The sequence below is a fragment of the Zalophus californianus genome, chromosome 9 (assembly GCF_009762305.2).
Source record: "Zalophus californianus isolate mZalCal1 chromosome 9, mZalCal1.pri.v2, whole genome shotgun sequence".
NCBI lineage: Eukaryota > Metazoa > Chordata > Mammalia > Carnivora > Otariidae > Zalophus > Zalophus californianus.
Window position 1 is genome coordinate 75,144,112 of NC_045603.1, and position 18,974 is coordinate 75,163,085.

Sequence of the window (18,974 nt, forward strand, 5' to 3'; positions counted from 1 at the left end):
TGAAGAGGGAGAGGGGCAAAAGGAGAGGGAGAAGCAGGCTCCTGGGACCTTGGGATCATGACCTGAGCCAAAGGCAGACACTTAATGAACTGAGCCACCCAGCTGCCCCTGAAAACACACTAAGAATTTAAAAGAAATATCTTCAGACTAGTTTCATCACAGCCCTAGTTTTCAAAACATCTTGCTCAGTCTCTAATAATCTACAGAAATTTAATATTAGCGTGAAGTCAAATGGCAATAGTACTGATAAGACTTGTTTCATGCAACAGATGCCGACGTCAGTAGCTCAGACAGTTGTCCAGAAGGAAAATGGCCTTCAGCACATCCGCAAGATGCTGCATGTTGGTGATCCAAGTGTGAAAAAGACGGCGGTCTCCCTGCTGAGAAATTTGTCTCGGAATCTTTCTCTGCAGAATGAAATTGGTGAGTCAACAAACGTGTCTCGATGTTGTGAATACATATTGAAAATACAAATGCAGGGAACCATTGTCTTTATCATGTTTTCTACAATGACGAACTGAAAATGACAAAAGGAGCAAAATGTGAGAAATAGACCTGGCCTTTGCACCCAGGCACCCAGGTAGGCTTTCTCCCTGGGTCTTAAATGGGATTTTTCTTAATATCCAGCATTTTTTTGTTTGTTTTAATTACTGCAGAAGAAAAATTTTAGACCTAATTATAATTAACAAGGTAGGTAACATGTCTGATGTTTTTCAGCCATTGGCTGTGCGGTCAGGGGTCTTTTTAACCCGCGCAGTTAGTTTAACCTGCTTAAGCACTACTCTTCTAAAACATTGAAAATATACACACGGCAGTCCTCATTTTAGAATGAGGTCTTTGTCCCTGTTGCACTAGAAAAAAATGGATGGACATGCAAAAAGACAAGAAGGAGAAGTCACTGAATATATATTGAATTCGGCATACATTTGCAACGACATGAATGGAACTAGAGGGGATTATGCTAAGTGAAATAAGTCTGTCAGAGAAAGTTATCATATGATCTCACTCATATGTGGAATTTAAGAAACAAAACACATTAACATAAAGGAAGGAAAGGAAAAATAAGATAAAAACAGAGAGGGAAGCAAACCATAAGAGACTCCTAACTATAGAGAACAAACTGAGGGTTGCTTGAGGGGAGGTGGGTGGGGATGGGGTAACGGGGTGATGGGCATTAAGGAGGGCACTTGATGGGATATACAACCGATGAATCACTGAATTCTACCCCTGAAACTAATAATACACTATATGTTAACTAAATTGAATTTAAATAAAAAATTTTAAAAATTAAAAAAAAAATTTGGCATAGGCGGTTTTAAAATGAATACATTGAAACATTTGCTCCTTTTTTTTGAGAGTCTATTGACAAAGATAACTGTGTTACACTATCAAATAATACAATGTTTTATTCATTTGCTTTATACACAGAAATGTCTGATAAATGTGAATCAGGTCAAAAACTATAAAATGAGATAATAGGAAGGTAACACCAAAATCAGTCATGCTTCCTAATGCTCCATAAATTAGTCATTCCTGACAACTCGAAGTTCAGTTTTTCACAAAATTCCACTAATATTATAAACAAATTTTTGTTTGGTTTTAGGGGATTGGGTGAATTTGGGATACACGCACAGACACACAGCACCAGAGATACTGAAGTCTGTGGTTATGTTTTAATTATGTCATTTCCAAAGCCAGCCAGCCGCACGATATTGGAGAGGTGGTTTCATGCAATGGTTTCCTGCCCATTATAAATATAGAAAGAGCCTGGAAATTTTTCATGAATCTAAAAGAAACCTTGCCCTAGGCGCTCGGAAAATTATGGAAGTGTTCTCCTCATTGTCCTTTGTGGACTTTTGTGCTGCACTTGAATCAGGTGTATCATCCTTTGACTTTTTTTTTTGCCCCCAAAGGAAATGTTGACTCCTTTTTTTTTTTTTTAAGATTTTATTTATATTTATTTGACAGAGAGAGACATAGCGAGAGAGGGAACACAAGCAGGGGGAGTAGGAGAGGGAGAAGCAGGCTTCCCTGTGGAGCAGGGAGCCCGATGTGAGGCTCCATCCCAGGACCCTGGGATCACGACCTGAGCCGAAGGCAGACGCTTAACAACTGAGCCACCCAGGCGCCCCGACTCCATCTTTAAACAGAGCTGATGGAGGTAACCGCACTGGACGCGTTCTACACGTGCCTTCAGGGTAGAAATGCTGTTGTTCCCATGTTCTACCATCTTCTAACTGTTGGGAAGATACAAATGTAGCCCCACACTTTCTTTTTTTTTTTTTAATATATATATAAACCCTCTATTTAATTCTTCAGTTGAGCAGAAAATGGCCTTAGCAGAGACAAGATGTTTTTTGCATTTCACTATACTTAATGTTTATTTTCTTTGTTTGCCTACTTTGAGTGAGTTCTGGCTTTGATACATTACATCTGAAATTTTCTTGGCTCACCTTGATAATTATAATAATTACACTTTTTTTCCTCTTAATTTTTAATGGCTTAACAATGTGACTTCTCATCCCATATTTGTCACTTTTAACCAGAAGCTAGGTAAATGGAAAATCATTGTTTTGGATGATTTTATTAAAGAACAACTTCATTTGTTTTTAAAAAACATATGCTCATTTTAAAAATTCAAGCAATTAAGAAAAGCACCACAAATAAAGCAAAAGTACTTTCTCTTACCACTCAGAAAACAACCATTGTTAACCTTAGTTGAATATTATTCCAGACATCTCTTTGTGTCTATGGACATAAAAGTTTAGACAAACAGAAAGATAAATGATATTAAAATTGGATCATATTACATCTAGTGGCTAATCATTAGAGTTAGTTTTAACAAAAGCAACTAAATGATATAGAATCACTGAACTTTGGATAAATTTGTCACTACATTTCAGGCATGTTTTAGAGACTGTGGTAATGTGTACTCAAGTTTGTCTCAGTCCTGATTTCCAACTCTTGGCCAAACCTAGAAAAATGTCTTGATTGCCCCTGCAGCAACATTAGTCTCCTCGATCTCTAAAATTTCCTCTTTTGCAACATGCGTATGACATGTGTGTAACATGTATAACATATATTTTTGTCACTAGCCTGTAAAAACATAAAATGGAAAGAAACAAAGAAAGGAAAGAAGAAGGGGAAGGAAGGGAGAGACGGAAAGAGAGAGGGAAGTTTCTATTCCAATGTCTGTATTCCAGTTTGTCATTTTAGTGGTCCTCTTAATTAAAGTGCCATGTAAATTGTAGGTGATGCCCACTCAACATTATAGGGAGGGCCAGTGTTTTGTTAAATAGGTCTGGCCTTCTCCTTTATTATGGAGTAGGTCCAAAGGACCATTATGGTACAGTCACATCAGGATTTATTATAACCAGCCTGATCCAAATCCTCTCACTAATGAAGTACTTTGCACCAAAAGTCTAGTTATGTTCAATTTATTTTATGGAGCCTATTATTGTAGTGGGGTTTTATCCATAAAATTCTAATGAGATCATCTTTATTAGATTCTTTGCAATTTTTAAAATTTTAATTCTAGTGTAGTTAACATGCAGTGTTACATTCGTTTCAGGTGTACAATGTGGTCATTCAACAATTCTATACAGTATTCAGTGCTCATCACAGTATGTGTACTCTTAATCCCCTTCACCTGTTTCATGCATCACCCCCCCCACCTACCTCCCCTCTGATAAATATCACTTTGTTCTCTATAGTTAAGAGTCTGTTTTTTGGATTGCCTTTTTTTCCCCCTTTGTTTGTTTATTTTGTTTCTTAAATTCTACATATGAGGGGCACCTGGGTGGCTCAGTCAGTTAAGTACCTGCCTTCGGCTCAGGTCATGATCCTGGGGTCCTGGGATCGAGCCCCATATCGGGCTCCCTGTTCAACAGGGAGACTGCTCCTCCTCTCCTTCAGCTGTTCCCCCTGCTTGTGCTCTCTCTCTCTCTCAAATAAATAAAATCTTTTTAAAAAAAATCTACATATGAGTGAAATCATATGGTATTTGTCTTTCCCTGAGTGACTTATTTCACTTAGTGTCACGCTCTCTAGCTCCAACCATGTTGTTGCAAATGACAAGATTTCATTCTTTTTTTACTTTTTTATTTTATTTTTTTTAAAGATATTATTTATTTATTTGACAGAGAGACAGAGAGCACAGGTAGGCAGAGGGGCAGGCAGAGGAAAAGGGAGAAGCAGGCTCTCTGCTGAGCAGGGAGCCCGATGCAGGGCTCCATCCCAGGACCCTGGGATCATGACCTGAGCCGAAGGCAGTTGCTTAACCAACTGAGCCACCCAGGTGCCCCTTCATTCTTTTTTTAATGGCTGAATAATATTCCATATAATGCATACACACACACACACACACACACACACACACACACACACACACACACACCCACACTTTCTTTATCTACTCATCTATCCATGGGCACTTGGGCTGCTTCCATAATTTGGCTACTGTAAATAATGCTGCAGTAAACATAGTGGTGGATATATCCCTTTGAATTTGTGTTTTTGTATTCTTTGGGTAAATACCCAGTAGTGCAATTACTAGATGGTAGGGTAGTCCTATTTTTAATTTTTTGAAGAATTTCCATATGTCTTCCACAGTGGCTGCACCACTGTGTTTTCATTCGCACCAACAATGCAACGAGGGTTCCTTTTTTTCCATATTCTTGCCAACACTTGTTGTTTCTTGAGTTTTTTGGGGTTGTTTTTTTTTTTTTTAAGCCATCTGACAGGTGTGAGGTAATATCTCATTGTGGCTTTGATCTGCATTTTCTTGATGATAAGTGATAATGAGCATCTTTTCATGTGTCTGTTGGCCATCTGTCTTCTTTGGAGAAACATCTGTTCTCATTTTTTAATTGGATTATTTGTTTTATGGGTGTTGAGTTGTATAAGTTCTTCACATATTTTGGATAATAACCCTTTATCAGATATGTCATTTGCAACTGTCTCCTTCCATTCAGTCGGTTATCTTTTAGTTTTGCTAGTTGTTTTTTGCTGAACAGAAGCTTTTTCATTTGATATAGTCCCAATAGTTTACTTTTGCTTTGTTTCCTTTGCCTCAATAGACAGATCTAGAAAAATGTTGCTACAGTCGATATCAGAGAAATTACTGCCTGTGCTCTTTTCTAGGAATTTTATGGTTTGAGTTCTCACACTGAGGTCCTTAATCGATCTTATTTTTGCATATGGTGTAAGGAAGTGGTCCAGTTTCATTCTTTTGCATGTTGCTGTCCAGTTTTCCCAACACCATTTGTTGAAGAGACTGGTATTTTCCCATAGCATATTCTTACTTCCCTTGTCAAAGATTAATTGACCATATAATTATGGGTTTACTTCTCTGTAGCCCCATGCTTTCATAAGATGATCCCCTGATAAAGCTTCTCTTATTTCAAAGACAGTATCAAGAAGAGGCTTCTGCAAGATAAATGCAATTTTTAAATTCCAAATCAGCTTTATGTCAGATATGTAATTTGAGTGACAGGACCCATCTTGATTCAAAGTATTCATAGCCAGGAATAAATGAAAATCAGTTTGAAATACGTGAATCTCATTTTCATGAGAGACTTCTAGACTAAAACTTTCCATATGCTGACCTGGAATGAAATCCTCACATATTACTCAGATTTACAGAAATAAACTTAAAACTTATGTTTTGTTGGGGTGCCTGGGTGGCTCAGTTGGTTAAGCATCTGCCTTCGGGTCAGGTCATGATCCCAGGGTCCTGGAATTGAGCCCTGTGTTGGGCTCCCTGCTCAGTGGGGAGTCTGCTTCTCCTTCTGCCCCTCACCCTGGCTCATGCACGCACACTGTCTCTCTCAAATAAATGAATAAAATCTTTTTTAAAAGCTTATATTTTCTTACAAATTTAAAGATAGGCACACTTGGTATGGTGACAGAATAATAGATCTCATGCAGAAGACAACGGATCTGCGTCCTACAATGCCAATTCGTCACACACACCACCTTGGCTAGTCATCCCGTCACTACCTCACAGTGTTTTTACAAGGATCAGATAAAATAGTGTATTTATAAGGAAGTATTTGGAGACATCTTTAGATTCTCAGTTCCCATTTATTTCCATAGTTACAAATGTTTTCAGACATCCAACTAATGTCTTAACTTTTTAAGGCATTGAATTTAAAGATTAAATAAAATCTCCCTCAACAATATGACATTGAGCTCTAACCCTCCAATATGATGATAAGGCCTTTAATTTTATATTTCACTATTAAAGATCCCATTTTAATTGTCCCAGAATAAATATATTTATCCAGGCCCAGTTATGTGCATATGTATGTATGCATACATACATATGCTCTTTTTTTTTTTTTAAAGATCTTATTTATTTATTTGACAGACAAAGCGCGAGAAGGAACACAAGCAAGGGGAATGGGAGAGGGAGAAGCAGGCTTCCCGCCGAGCAGGGAGCCCGATGCGGGGCTCGATCCCAGGACCCTGGGATCATGACCTGAGCCGAAGGCAGACGCTTAACGACTGAGCCACCCAGGCGCCCCTACATATGCTCTTTCTTCTCAGGCTTCTTTTGCATATTTTCTTTCCTAATGTTATGTGTATGCAATTATGCATGTATATATATTACCAACTCCTTGAAGTAGATACTATTATTTCCTCATTTTACACATTAGGAAAATGCAGCATGGAGAGGTTAAGTAGCTTGCCCAGACCACACAGCCACTGAGTGGCAGAGACAGGAGTGAAACTGAAGAAGCGTGACTTCAGAGGCTGAGCTCTGAGCTCTGAACACTGGGCCATGATGTTTCAATGAGAGTTAAAGCCAGAGTTCAGGTCTTTGAGCAGAAGGTATGTCTTTCCTGTCAATCATGTCCACGTATTATCAAAAGATGATAGTTGCTCAGTTCCTTTTATTGCATCCCTCTCCATTTTAGGGATAGCAATCGATGCTGGAAGTCCAGAAATGAATATGATAATTGTTTTCAAGGAACCCATAGCCCCCTTTGGAATTCAGACAGGCCCATGACTAATTACAATGCAGTGCCCTAGAGAGGAGTGCAGTTCATCATCACACATAAACTGAGATGAAGAAACAATAAAATTAGGCAGAAATATTTGTTATACAACCATGATAAACACAACACTGTATTAAAGAGTTGTGAGGAGCAGTAGGAGCATGCTCTCAATCATTTAAGAAGAGTCCAAAGTAGTAAGAGAAAAAGAAGTAAACATACAGGAAAAGAATTATTGCAAAAAATCCAGTATAAATTCATATTGCCTAAAATATATTTGACAATTTATAATCAAATCATCAAATATTAATACCTCTTTTGTTACCACAAAAAAAGCCAAATTAAAACCCTACAATCAAGAACTTACATATAGGGTGAAAACATAAATTTGAAATAGTGGGGTTTTTTTCTTTTTTAAATAATAGTATTATTTGGGGGCACCTGGGTGGCTCAGTCGTTAAGCGTCTGCCTTCGGCTCGGGTCATGGTCCCAGGGTCCTGGGATTGAGCCCCACATCGGGCTCCCTGCTCCGCGGGAGGCCTGCTTCTCCCTCTCCCACTCCCCCTGCTTGTGTTCCCTCTCTCGCTGTGTCTCTCTCTGTCAAATAAATAAAATCTTTAAAAAATAAATAAATAAATAAATAAATAATAGCATTATTTGTACATTGAAGAAACTAAGCAGTACAGATAATTTTTTAAGACTTTTTAAGTGACCATCAATAGTATTGTAGAAAAACAAGTCCTATTAATATTTTAATGTATTTCTTCTCAGGTTTCTTTTGAATATTTTTTTCCAGATGTTATATATTCTTTATAAATAACTGTACTGAATTTTCCCACAGAATACTAACATAAGTATTTTCTTGTTATACATGTTTCATAAATATTTTGGGGATACATAATCTTTGCAGATGTGTTTTAGATAATCATATTCCTATTGAATTATTTAGGCTTTTTATAATTTTTTACTTATAAAAGCCTCTGCATAAAGCTTTTTCAGTTTTTAAAGTAATGTCTTTAGGATGAATTTCCAGAAGTGGAATTACTGAATAAAGGATGTGAAAATTTTTTTTAATTCTTCACACTTCTGTCAAATTGTCATTGTCATTTCTATCAAAAGATTTCCAACGTACTAAGCACAGAATATCATCTTTTTGGGGGCACCTGGGTGGCTAAGTTGGTTGAGCATCCAGCTCTTGATTTCAGCTCAGGTCATTCTCTCAGGGTCATGGGATCGAGCCCCACATTGGACTCCATGCTCAGCAGAGAGTCTGCTGGAGATTCTCCCTCTCCCTCTGCCCCTCTCCCCACTCACAGGCATGTGTACCTACATGTGCTCTCTCCCTCTCAAATAAATCTTAAAAAAAAAAAAAAAAGAATATCATCTTTTTTAAATTTGAGTATCAGAGATTACATCTTTCCATATGTTCATTAACCGGTTGTGTTTCTTTTTAAAATGTTCTTTACCAGGGTGCCTGGGTGGCTCAGTCAGTTAAGCATCTGCCTCCGGCTCAGGTCATGATCTCAGGATGCTGGGATCGAACCCCACATCACGCTCCCTGCTCCGCGGGAAGCCTGCTTCTCCCTCTCCCACTCCCCCTGCTTGTGTTCCCTCTCTCGCTGTCTCTCTCTCTCTCTCTCTCTCTCTCTGTCAAATAAATAAATAAAATCTTAAAAAAAAATGTTCTTTACCCAAAATGTATTGGGATCTTGAGATTAAGGAACAGTCCTAATCAAGTGTTGATTTTGTTCATTTTGTAGCCAAAGAAACTCTACCAGATCTGGTTTCCATAATTCCTGACACAGTCCCGAGTACTGATCTTCTTATTGAGACGACAGCTTCTGCCTGCTACACTCTGAACAATATAATCCAAAATAGTTACCAGAATGCACGGGATCTGCTACACACTGGAGGCCTGCAGAAAATCATGACCATCAGCTCAGGCGATGTGTAAGTCCTGTAGTATCTGCCTGTTGGCTTTCTGCTCATTCCTCAACACCACTCCCATATGTAAATCTAGTTTTGAACGTCGACACATTGAGTGCCAGGGGTATTATGGCCAAAAAACAAGATTGTAAAGTTGGGCCAGATCTTCTGGTTCAATCCTTGATAATCAAGCAAGTGAAAAACTGAATTCTCCAAGCCAAATAGTTGCCCATTCACTTCTAAAATATCCAGGTAGTCCAACTCAATAGTTTCCCTGGGTAGTACACTGCAGCCTTTTATCAACTTAATGAATTAATTTATTTCCCAGAGCCACAGCTGTGAATCAAAACCAGCAAAACATAGGCAAAGTAGGAGCCCTACGGACAAGGACTGCCCCTTTCCCCACTTAGATCTGGAGTCAGTGTCACCCCAGGTGGCTTAGAAGAAGCAGGGATAATACAAGTAGGAGGCAACATAATCAGAAATTCTTGCTTTCTCGGTTTTCTCTATCACATCTCTTCCATCTCTTATTCCCTTTTGAGAATAGAAGGTCTAATGTATAGAAGTCATCCTACATCCCTATTTCTGTGTCTTTAATTTTTCCCCACTTAAAAAAAAAAAAGGTGATAAAGAGAATGAAAAACCTTGTGTAACAAAATTATTACTATTAGTTAATTTAGAGACATGGAATCCAAAGAGGGCATCTTTTTCTCTTTATACAATTCTGAATTGTTTGACTTGTTAAATACAAGTTACTTTTGTAAACAACTAAGAAAGAGATGAAATGTTATACCCCAATTCTAATGAGTTGTAAAGCAAACGACTTTACCCCTGGTAGACAAATGTGTGCCTGGCCGCACGGGAAAGCATAGCGGTCTCTGGTGTCCTGGAGTAAACACACATCTCCTTCCCCACAGCCCCATTCAGGCAGGCCCTTATACTTTGCAGCCCCACTCTGGCAGACCTCATGGGGAAGGAAGACCATATTCAGAGTCAGGGTTAAAAGGAGCACTGGTTGGAATGTCAGGTCACCAAGTCAGAATATTCACCTGCCCCCAGAGTCTGGCAGAGAGCGGTTGCTCGATCTCTATGGAAAGATTGAATGATTGCTGTAGAACAGAAATGACTATTTCAAGTAGTCATCCATGCTTATAAGCAAATCTCTGTAAGACCATATGATTTTAATTATTTGAGTATTCAGGTATCAGAAGTGCATGAGAATATGCCCTCACTTTTGGAAACTTCTTATAGCTTAGTAACATATGGGGATGTGCTACTCTTCTTTTTTGCCCTGAGTGTCCATTTGCCCTGTCTCAAAAAAAAAAAAAAAAAATCAAAAGGAGCGTCTACCAGTCGTGCCGCTATTCCTTCCTTGCTAGAGTGTTGTATAGCCGACCTGTAATTTAGGGGCTAGCCTGGAAATTAGTTGCCATTTATAGCATTTTTTTCTTTGAATAAATGATTTCCAAGTGCCAAACAACCAACTTATAAAGAAACTGTGATATAAAACCCTTGCAATTCAAAAACATTTTCCAATTTTAAATATTAGAGACCCATAGCTTTCATGGCTTTATTAGTATTTCAGTATTAGCAGGTGACTTTGAAAAGTCCATGAAGTACAAAAAAAAAATCTGTAAAGTGCTAATTCGACTTACTCTTAGTGCAAGGCTGGCATGGAAGAGAAAGGCTTTTAGCTAATGAATGAACTCAAGATGTGCTTTTCCATACAGTATTGCATTTTTTATTCGTGGTTGCCTGTTTATAACCTCCTATGATATGAAAAATTAAATCTTTGTTTCTTGTTAAAAGAAAAAATCCAGCCGTGTGCTAGTTCAGGTGATGGAAGAGAAAGAATTCTGAGAAACCATAGATCCTTAGCCAGAAATAGGATGTTTTAGGACAAACTTCTTGTTTTGTTTTTTATTTAAATTCAATTTAGTTAACATATAATGTATTATTAGTTTCAGGGGTAGAATTTAGTGATTCATCAGTTGCATACAACACCCAGTGCCCATTACTTCAGTGCCCTCCTTTAATGCCCATCACCCAGTTACCTCATCCCCACCACTCACCTTGTTTTAGGACAAATTTAAAAGCAAAACATCAAAAACTAAGTATAGTGTCGGGGCACGTGGCTGGCTCAGTGAGTGGAACATGTGACTTTTGATCTCAGGGTTGTGAGTTTGAGCCCCACGTTGGGTTTAGAGATTACTTAAAAAATAAGAGGCGCCTGGGTGGCTCAGCTGGGTAAGAGTCTGCCTTTGACTCAGGTCATGATCCCAGGGTCCTGGGTTCCAGCCCCATGTCAGCCTCCTGCTCCACGGGGAGTCTCCTCCCTCTGCCCCTCCTCCTCTCTCTGTCTCTCACTCTCTCTCAAATAAATAAATAAATAAATAAAATCTTTTTAAAAAATTGAAGAAAAAAACTAAATATAGTGTCCAATTCTGTAGTGACTTGGATTTATAACAGGAGTGCATTTCCATTCACTTTATACAAAAACAAAGAAATTTTGAAGCTATTTTAACAAATATTTCAACAAGAATTTATTATATTAGCTTGAAAATATTACTCTTACACTCGTAGAGTCACTAAGTCTAGGAGGTAGATATATTTTTCAGTCATGCTTTCCTGAATTTGTATTCTACATATATGCATTATAAATGTACAAATACATTTCTATTCTATAGTGTATATATACATATTTAATTTTATTTTTTTGTAATACAAAATGTAAATAGTGTATATAAATATACAAATTGTATTCTATAAATCAAGGATCTATGAAATCTAAGGATATATTCCTTATAAATATCAGGAATATGCTCTATAAACTATTTGTTGGCCTGTGCTCGTGGTTTTAAAAGATTTTTTTTATAATTTTTTTTTTTTTTTTAAACCCATTGTGGCCCCTGGCCTTCAAGGCTCACCATTTAATTCTCTTGTCATGGTGAGTGGCCTGACTTAGTGGATGGCCACGGAGCAACAGCAGTTAAAGAAGATGTATGGAACGTCCAAAGACAGCACCCAGAAGCCTGACACGTTCTCACTGATCTCGGAATGCCTTTTTCCTTTTTTCAGCTATGCCTCCAACAAAGCAAGTAAAGCTGCTTCTGTTCTCCTCTATTCTCTGTGGACACACACGGAGCTCCATAATGCCTACAAGAAGGTAAGAACACTAAAAAGGTATGGGTTGCAGTTAACAACCAGATCATAATGTCCTGCTTGTCTGCCCCTGGCGAGACATCACTCAAAACTCCATTTTCTTGTGTGAAAATGTTACCTTTCACATTTCTGTTTGCTTACTCCAAAGGCTCAGTTTAAGAAGACAGATTTTGTCAACAGCCGGACTACCAAAGCCTACCACTCCCTTAAAGACTGAGGAAAATGAAAAATCATGCTCTCAGAAATCTCAACCTCACCATTCTCAGCCACAAAAAATCTCCAAAGGAAAACACCTATTTTTCTACTTCCCCGCCCAAGAAACCTCAAAAAAGCATGCCCTGTTTCTTAGCCTTTTCTATTTCCAAGGTCCCTAGAATCCAGAAAACAAATACGCAGAATATAATTTTATTAGTCTTCTAAAAAACTTTTGCAAGTTTGCTACCAGTAGACACTGGCAACAGGCTCGCTTTTACCCTCCACAGATTGTGGTCCTTATGATCTGGGCTTATGGTGCAGGGGCCTTCCGGAACCAAAATGTGAATTCATGTGGAATGAACATTAACAACAAGTAAGGAAGGAGGTGGTTGTCTTACTAGGATTTTAAAAGTTTTATTTACGTTTATATTCCTTTTCTGGTTTCCATGTTTTGTCACTCATACGCACATTGCTTCGCCTTTGAGCCACGAGTGTACTGTTCTGCAGTGTTGAAACAGAATGGAAACGACAAGAAATATTTGCAGAGTTATCCAGGAGAAAATTTAATGACAAAATTATATGTTTGTTTACTTTGTGCTTGTTTTTATCCTCTTGAATTTTTTTCTCTGATGTGAAATGAACTTAAGAAATTTAGATCACGGAGCATGCGTGACTCTAAGAAAATGAAATAGAAATGAAGCGATCACAGCAAATTTAAAAATCTTTTCACAGACAAAGGAGACTATGGTTATGAAATTCAATGTTCCCTCTAACACTGGGTAAATATGAGTCTTGCTCAAGGAAATACCTGCCCTGTGACAATACCATGAAAAGCAAATCTCTTCTGAATAGTAGGACTCAATGTGATCTATTGCCTGGACTTTTTCAGCAACTTCTGTGGGCTGGTAGAAAAATGGACTCTACACTCTTCAGCTACAAAAGGAACCAGAACCTCTCAAACTGTTGCGTGAGCCCAGGGCCCTGAAAATACAGCTCATTTTAATGAATTACATATCAATCAGCTGAACTTTGTCCAACATTTAAAAAATAGCACAGAGCCTCTCAATCTCATGTGATCTTCCTCAAGCCATTATTTTAAGGCAAGGAAATTCTAGAGCAAAAAAAAATGAAGACATTATGTTGAGGAAAAATATGTCAAGGCCACCCAGAAATTATATGAGAAATACTAATATTGAAAAGTTGACATCATCTGCTGAAGCGAATCTATATCAAGTGTTCTTTTAACTGAGCTGTGATTAATACCATTTACATAAAATTAGTCTTCTCAACTACAATTGTTACACTTTGCTTTTTTTTTTAAATCTGACAATGTTTGCTATAAGAAAATAAGAAGGAAAAAATCCTTCAGCTCCTTTTCACCAGAAAAGTGTAATAGAAAAATAAATTCCCATTTTCAATTTGAATGTGTACTTAAGTCTTTATTATATTTAGAAGATAAAATTCTTTGAATTTTAAGAGCTTGTTGGAGAAGATTTAGATTACTAACCTAGTTCAAAATGAAATTAGTTAGATACCAATTTTTAAATACTGAAGAGAGAAATCATCTCTTTTTCTAGAGTTTTGATGAATAACATTTGGAACATTTTTATTCCTCCAGGTAACTGATGGATGTTCAAGAAGCTTCTGTGTTTTTTAAGGCCTTAGGAGAGCCTTCAATCTTAAATACAAAAAGAGGGCAAAATAATGTTGCCTGCATTGGTATCTGTGTATATCTGATTTATTTGTGTATCGTGGTATATGTGATATGATTAAACTTTGGTTGCTAAGGGTTTAATACCTTGTAAATATTTCTATTTCTTCCCTAAAGCCCTAAATTCTTTACCAAGAAACACTTCCTGTAAGAAAACTGGAATTAGCTAATGACTAAAGCATATAACCATGGAGAGACATACAAATGTGGTAGATTTTAGTGAAATGAGTTGGTCTGTGACCCTGATAAGGTAGGGTTTGATCCCCATGTCCTGCTTTGTTCACTTTGCTTACCAAAAAAACCTCACTACTTTACTATCTGTGAAGACCTCTGAGGGAGGAGGTCCTTGTGTGTTGAATATCAGTTTTTGATCACAGATCCACACAAAAAGCCCTTTTTTTAAAAAAATATGTGTCCCAACCTTGCCCATGTCATCAGGACAGTTGACAAGCTGAGCGGGGCCTTTTTGTGTATTTGGGCTAAGAGCTCCAAAGGGCTGCTTCCTTGTCAAGAATTCTTAATGGTGTTGTGGCATATGGGAGGTCGCTGCCCTGGCTTTCTGTCACTGGGAACATTTGTTTATACGTGATGGAAATAACCAAAGGGTTATCTGGGAAGATAGGGGATTAACATGTCAAATGGGAAAATAAGCAGCATGAGTAGATAAACCACTTTAAAATGAATTTAATCACCCTCTGAAGAAGCAATTTCTTAGAATAAAAAAAGGAAATAGGATATAAATATATTTAAATATATCTTTATATACATATAATTTATTTGTACTATAGTTATAAATGAAATTTCCTCTAAAATGTGTCATGAACTTACTATGCTTTGGAATGAGGACGACTTCAGTATGTTTGTACTTTCAACAAAATTGCAGAAGCCTCAAATCACGGAATCTGAGGATTAGGGGACAATTTAGAGGACATCTGGTCAAGTCCTCCTTAAAGTATCGTCTTGCATCAGAAGAGACGCCGTTCTTATCAAAGGAACAGAGGAGAAAATTTGCAATCATTCGTTCAGCTGATGCTCAGCATAACCCTGTAATTCACTCATTTTAAGAGTCAGTAACTGTTACACTAAAATATTTGTTGTGGAAGAGAAAATAAAAAAGGAAACAAACTTTTCAAAATAAAATCCTACTTTAGATTTAATGTTTTAGTTTATAGCAGTACTGACAGTTTCATCTCTTAGGAAATAAACTTCAACCTTTTAAGGACCAGAAAGAAAGGAAAACACTCTTTTTATGATATATTCAGGAAAGAGATATCAAAATGCTGTATGTTGGTAAAAGAGCTGTTTAAAGTATGAGTGGAAGGGAAAGCATTCTGAAGCCATAGTTTGGGAGACACACGTAAGAATCCAGCAATAGTTATCCTGGAAGAAAGGTGCCGTGTTACCTGTCTTTAAATATCTGAAGGACCTTTCTATAAAAGATGACAGTCTTATTCTGAGTAGAAGACAGACCAGTGCCAATAGGTAGAGACTTGTGAGACTAGCTTTGACTGAACAATAGTGAACATATATTGAGTGCTCCTCACAGTCTCCTCATGAAGGATATACTTTTTCCTTTTTCTTTCTTTTTTTACATTTAAATTTTTTATTGTTATGTTAATCACCATACATTACATCATTAGTTTTTGATGTAGTGTTCCATGATTCATTGTTTGTTCATAACACCTAGTGCGCCATGCAGAATGTGCCCTCTTTAATACCTGTCACCAGGATAACACATCCCCCCACCCCCTGCCCTCTAGAACCTTCAGTGTTTTTCAGAGTCCATCGTCTCTCATGGTTCGTCTCCCCCTCCAATTTACTCGCCTTCATTCCTCCCCTCCTTTCTTCTTTTTTTTTTTTCTTAACATATATTGCATTATTTGTTTCAGAGGTACAGATCGGATTCAACAGTCTTGCACATTTCACAGTACACACCATAGCACATACCCTCCCCAATATCTATCACCCAGCCACCCCATCCCGCCCACCCCCCCACCACTCCAGCAACCCTCAGTTTGTTTCCTGAGATTAAGAATTCCTCATATCAGTGAGGTCATATGATACATGTCTTTCTCTGATTGACATTCACTCAGCATAACACCCTCCAGTTCCATCCACATCGTTGCAAATGGCAAGATCTCCTTCCTTTTGATGGCTGCATAATATTCCATTGTGTATATATACCACATCTTCTTTATCCATTCATCTGTCGATGGACATCTTGGCTCTTTCCACAGTTTGGCTATTGTGGACATTGCTGCTATAAACATTGGGGTGCACGTACCCCTTCAGATCCCTACATTTGCATCTTTGTGGTAAATACCCAGTAGTGCAATTGCTGGATCGAATGGTAGCTCTATTTTCAACTGTTTGAGGAACCTCCATACTGTTTTCCAGAGTGGTTGCACCAGCTTGCATTCCCACCAATAGTGTAGGAGGCTTCCCCTTTCTCTGCATCCCTGCCAACATCTCTCATTTTCTGACTTGTTAATTTTAGCCATTCTGACTGGTGTGAGGTGGTATCTCATTGAGGTTTTGATTTGGATTTCCCTGATGCCGAGTGATGTTGAGCACTTTTTCATGTGTCTGTTGGCCATTTGAATGTCTTCTTTGGAAAAATGTCTGTTCGTGTCTTCTGCCCATTTCTTGATTGGATCATTTGTTCTTTGGGTGTTGAGTTTGATAAGTTCTTTATAGATTTTGGATACTAGCCCTTTATCTGATATGTCATTTGCAAATATTTTCTCCCATTCTGTTGGTTGTCTTTTGGTTTTGTTGACTATTTCTTTTGCTGTGCAAAAGCTTTTTATCTTGATGAAATCCCAATAGTTCATTTTTGCCCTTGCTTCCCTTGCCTTTGGCGATGTTTCTAGGAAGAAGTTGCTGTGGCTGAGATTGAAGAGGTTGCTGCCTGTGTTCTCCTTTAGGAGTCCAGGATTTTGATGGACTCCTTTCTCACGTTTAGGTCTTTCAACCATTTGGAGTCTGTTTTTGTGTGTGGTGTAAGGAAATGGTCCAGTTTCATTCTTCTGCATGTGGCTGTCCAATTTTCCCAACACCATTTGTTGAAGAGACTGTCTTTTTGCCATTGGACATTCTTTCCTGCTTTGTCAAAGATGAGTTGACCATAGAGTTGAGGGTCCATTTCTGGGCTCTCTATTCTGTTCCATTGATCGATGTGTCTGTTTTTGTGCCAGTACCATACTGTCTTGATGATGACAGCTTTGTAATAGAGCTGGAAGTCCGGAATTGTGATGCCACCAGCTTTGCTTTTCTTTTTCAAGATTCCTCTGACTATTCGGGGTCTCTTCTGGTTCCATACAAATTTTAGGATTATTTGTTCCATTTCTTTGAAAAAAGTGGATGGTATTTTGATGGGGATTGCATTGAATGTGTAGATTGCTCTAGGTAGCATTGACATCTTCACAATGTTTGTTCTTCCAATCCATGAGCATGGAATGTTTTTCCATTTCTTTATGTCTTCTTCAATTTCTTTCATGAGTATTTTATAGTTTTCTGAGTACAGATCCTTTGCCTCTTTGGTTAGATTTATTCCTAGGTATCTTATGGTTTTGGGTGCAGTTGTAAATGGGATCAACTCCTTGATTTGTCTCTCTTCTGTCTTGTTGTTGGTGTATAGGAATGCCACTGATTTCTGTGCATTGATTTTATATCCTGCCACTTGACTGAATTCCTGTATGAGTTCTAGCAGTTTTGGGGTGGAGTCTTTTGGGTTTTCCACATAAAGTATCGTATCATCTGCAAAGAGTGAGAGAGTTTGACTTCCTCCTTGCCGATTTGGATGCCTTTGATTTCTTTTTGTTGTCTGATTGCTGTGGCTAGGACTTCTCATACTATGTTGAATAGCAGTGGTGATAGTGGACATCCCTGCCGCGTTCCTGACCTTAGGGGGAAAGCTCTCAGCTTTTCCCCATTGAGAATGATATTCGCTGTAGGTTTTTCATAGATGGCTTTTATGATATTGAGGTATGTACCCTCTATCCCTATACTCTGAAGAGTTTTGATCAAGAAAGGATGCTGTACTTTGTCAAATGCTTTTTCTGCATCTATTGAGAGGATCCTATGATTCTTGTTCTTTCTTTTGTTACTGTATTGTATCACGTTGATTGATTTGCGGATGTTGAACCAGCCTTGCAGCCCAGGGATAAATCCCACTTGGTCATGGTGAATAATCCTTTAATGTACTGTTGGATCCTATTGGCTAGGATTTTGGTGAGAATTTTTACATCCATGTTCATCAAGGATATCAGTCTGTAATTCTCATTTTTGATGGGGTCTTTGTCTGTTTTTGGGATCAAGGTAATGGTGGCCTCATAAAACGAGTTTGGAAGTTTTCCTTCCATTTCTATTTTTTGGAACAGTTTCAGGAGAATAGATATTAATTCTTCTTGAAATGTTTGGTAGAATTCCCCTGGGAAGCCATCTGGCCCTGGGCTTTTGTTTGTTGGGAGATTTTTGATGACTGCTTCCATTTCCTTAGTGGTTATAGGTCTATTCAGGTTTTCTATTTCTTCCTGGTTCAATTTTGGGAGTTGATACATCTCCAGGAATGCATCCATTTCTTCCAAGTTATCTAATTTGCTGGCATAGAGTTGCTCATAATCTGTTCTTATAATTGTTCGTATTTCTCTGGTGTTGGTTGTGATCTCTCTTCTTTCATTCATGATTTTGTTGATTTGAGTCATTTCTCTTTTCTTTTTGGTAAGTCTGGCCAGGGGTTTATCAATTTTGTTAATTCTTTCAAAGACCAGCTCCTAGTTTCATTGATTTGTTCTACTCTTCTTTTGGTTTCTATTTCATTGATTTCTGCTCTGATCTTTATTATTTCTCTTCTCCTGCTGGGTTTAGGCTTTATTTGCTGTTTTTTCTCTAGCTCCTTTAGGTGTAGGGTTAGGTTGTGTATTTGAGACCTTTCTTGTTTCTTGAGAAAGGCTTGTATTGCTATATACTTTCCTCTTAGG

General features: G+C 38.0%; 1 protein-coding gene across 3 annotated transcripts in view; it reads left to right on the top strand.

The window, feature by feature from the left end:
• The window catches only part of PKP2 (plakophilin 2), a 93,355-nt gene extending 78,228 nt beyond the window's left edge, over window positions 1-15,127 (top strand). For all 3 annotated transcript variants that reach the window (XM_027594364.2, XM_027594366.2, XM_027594365.2), the window contains exons 10-13: window positions 270-423; window positions 8,759-8,948; window positions 12,003-12,090; window positions 12,235-15,127. In XM_027594364.2, coding sequence (XP_027450165.2) covers window positions 270-423; window positions 8,759-8,948; window positions 12,003-12,090; window positions 12,235-12,303 — 501 coding nt within the window. In that variant the 3' untranslated portion in view covers window positions 12,304-15,127. The remainder of the gene's footprint in view (window positions 1-269; window positions 424-8,758; window positions 8,949-12,002; window positions 12,091-12,234) is intronic.
• Window positions 15,128-18,974: the final 3,847 nt, after the last annotated feature.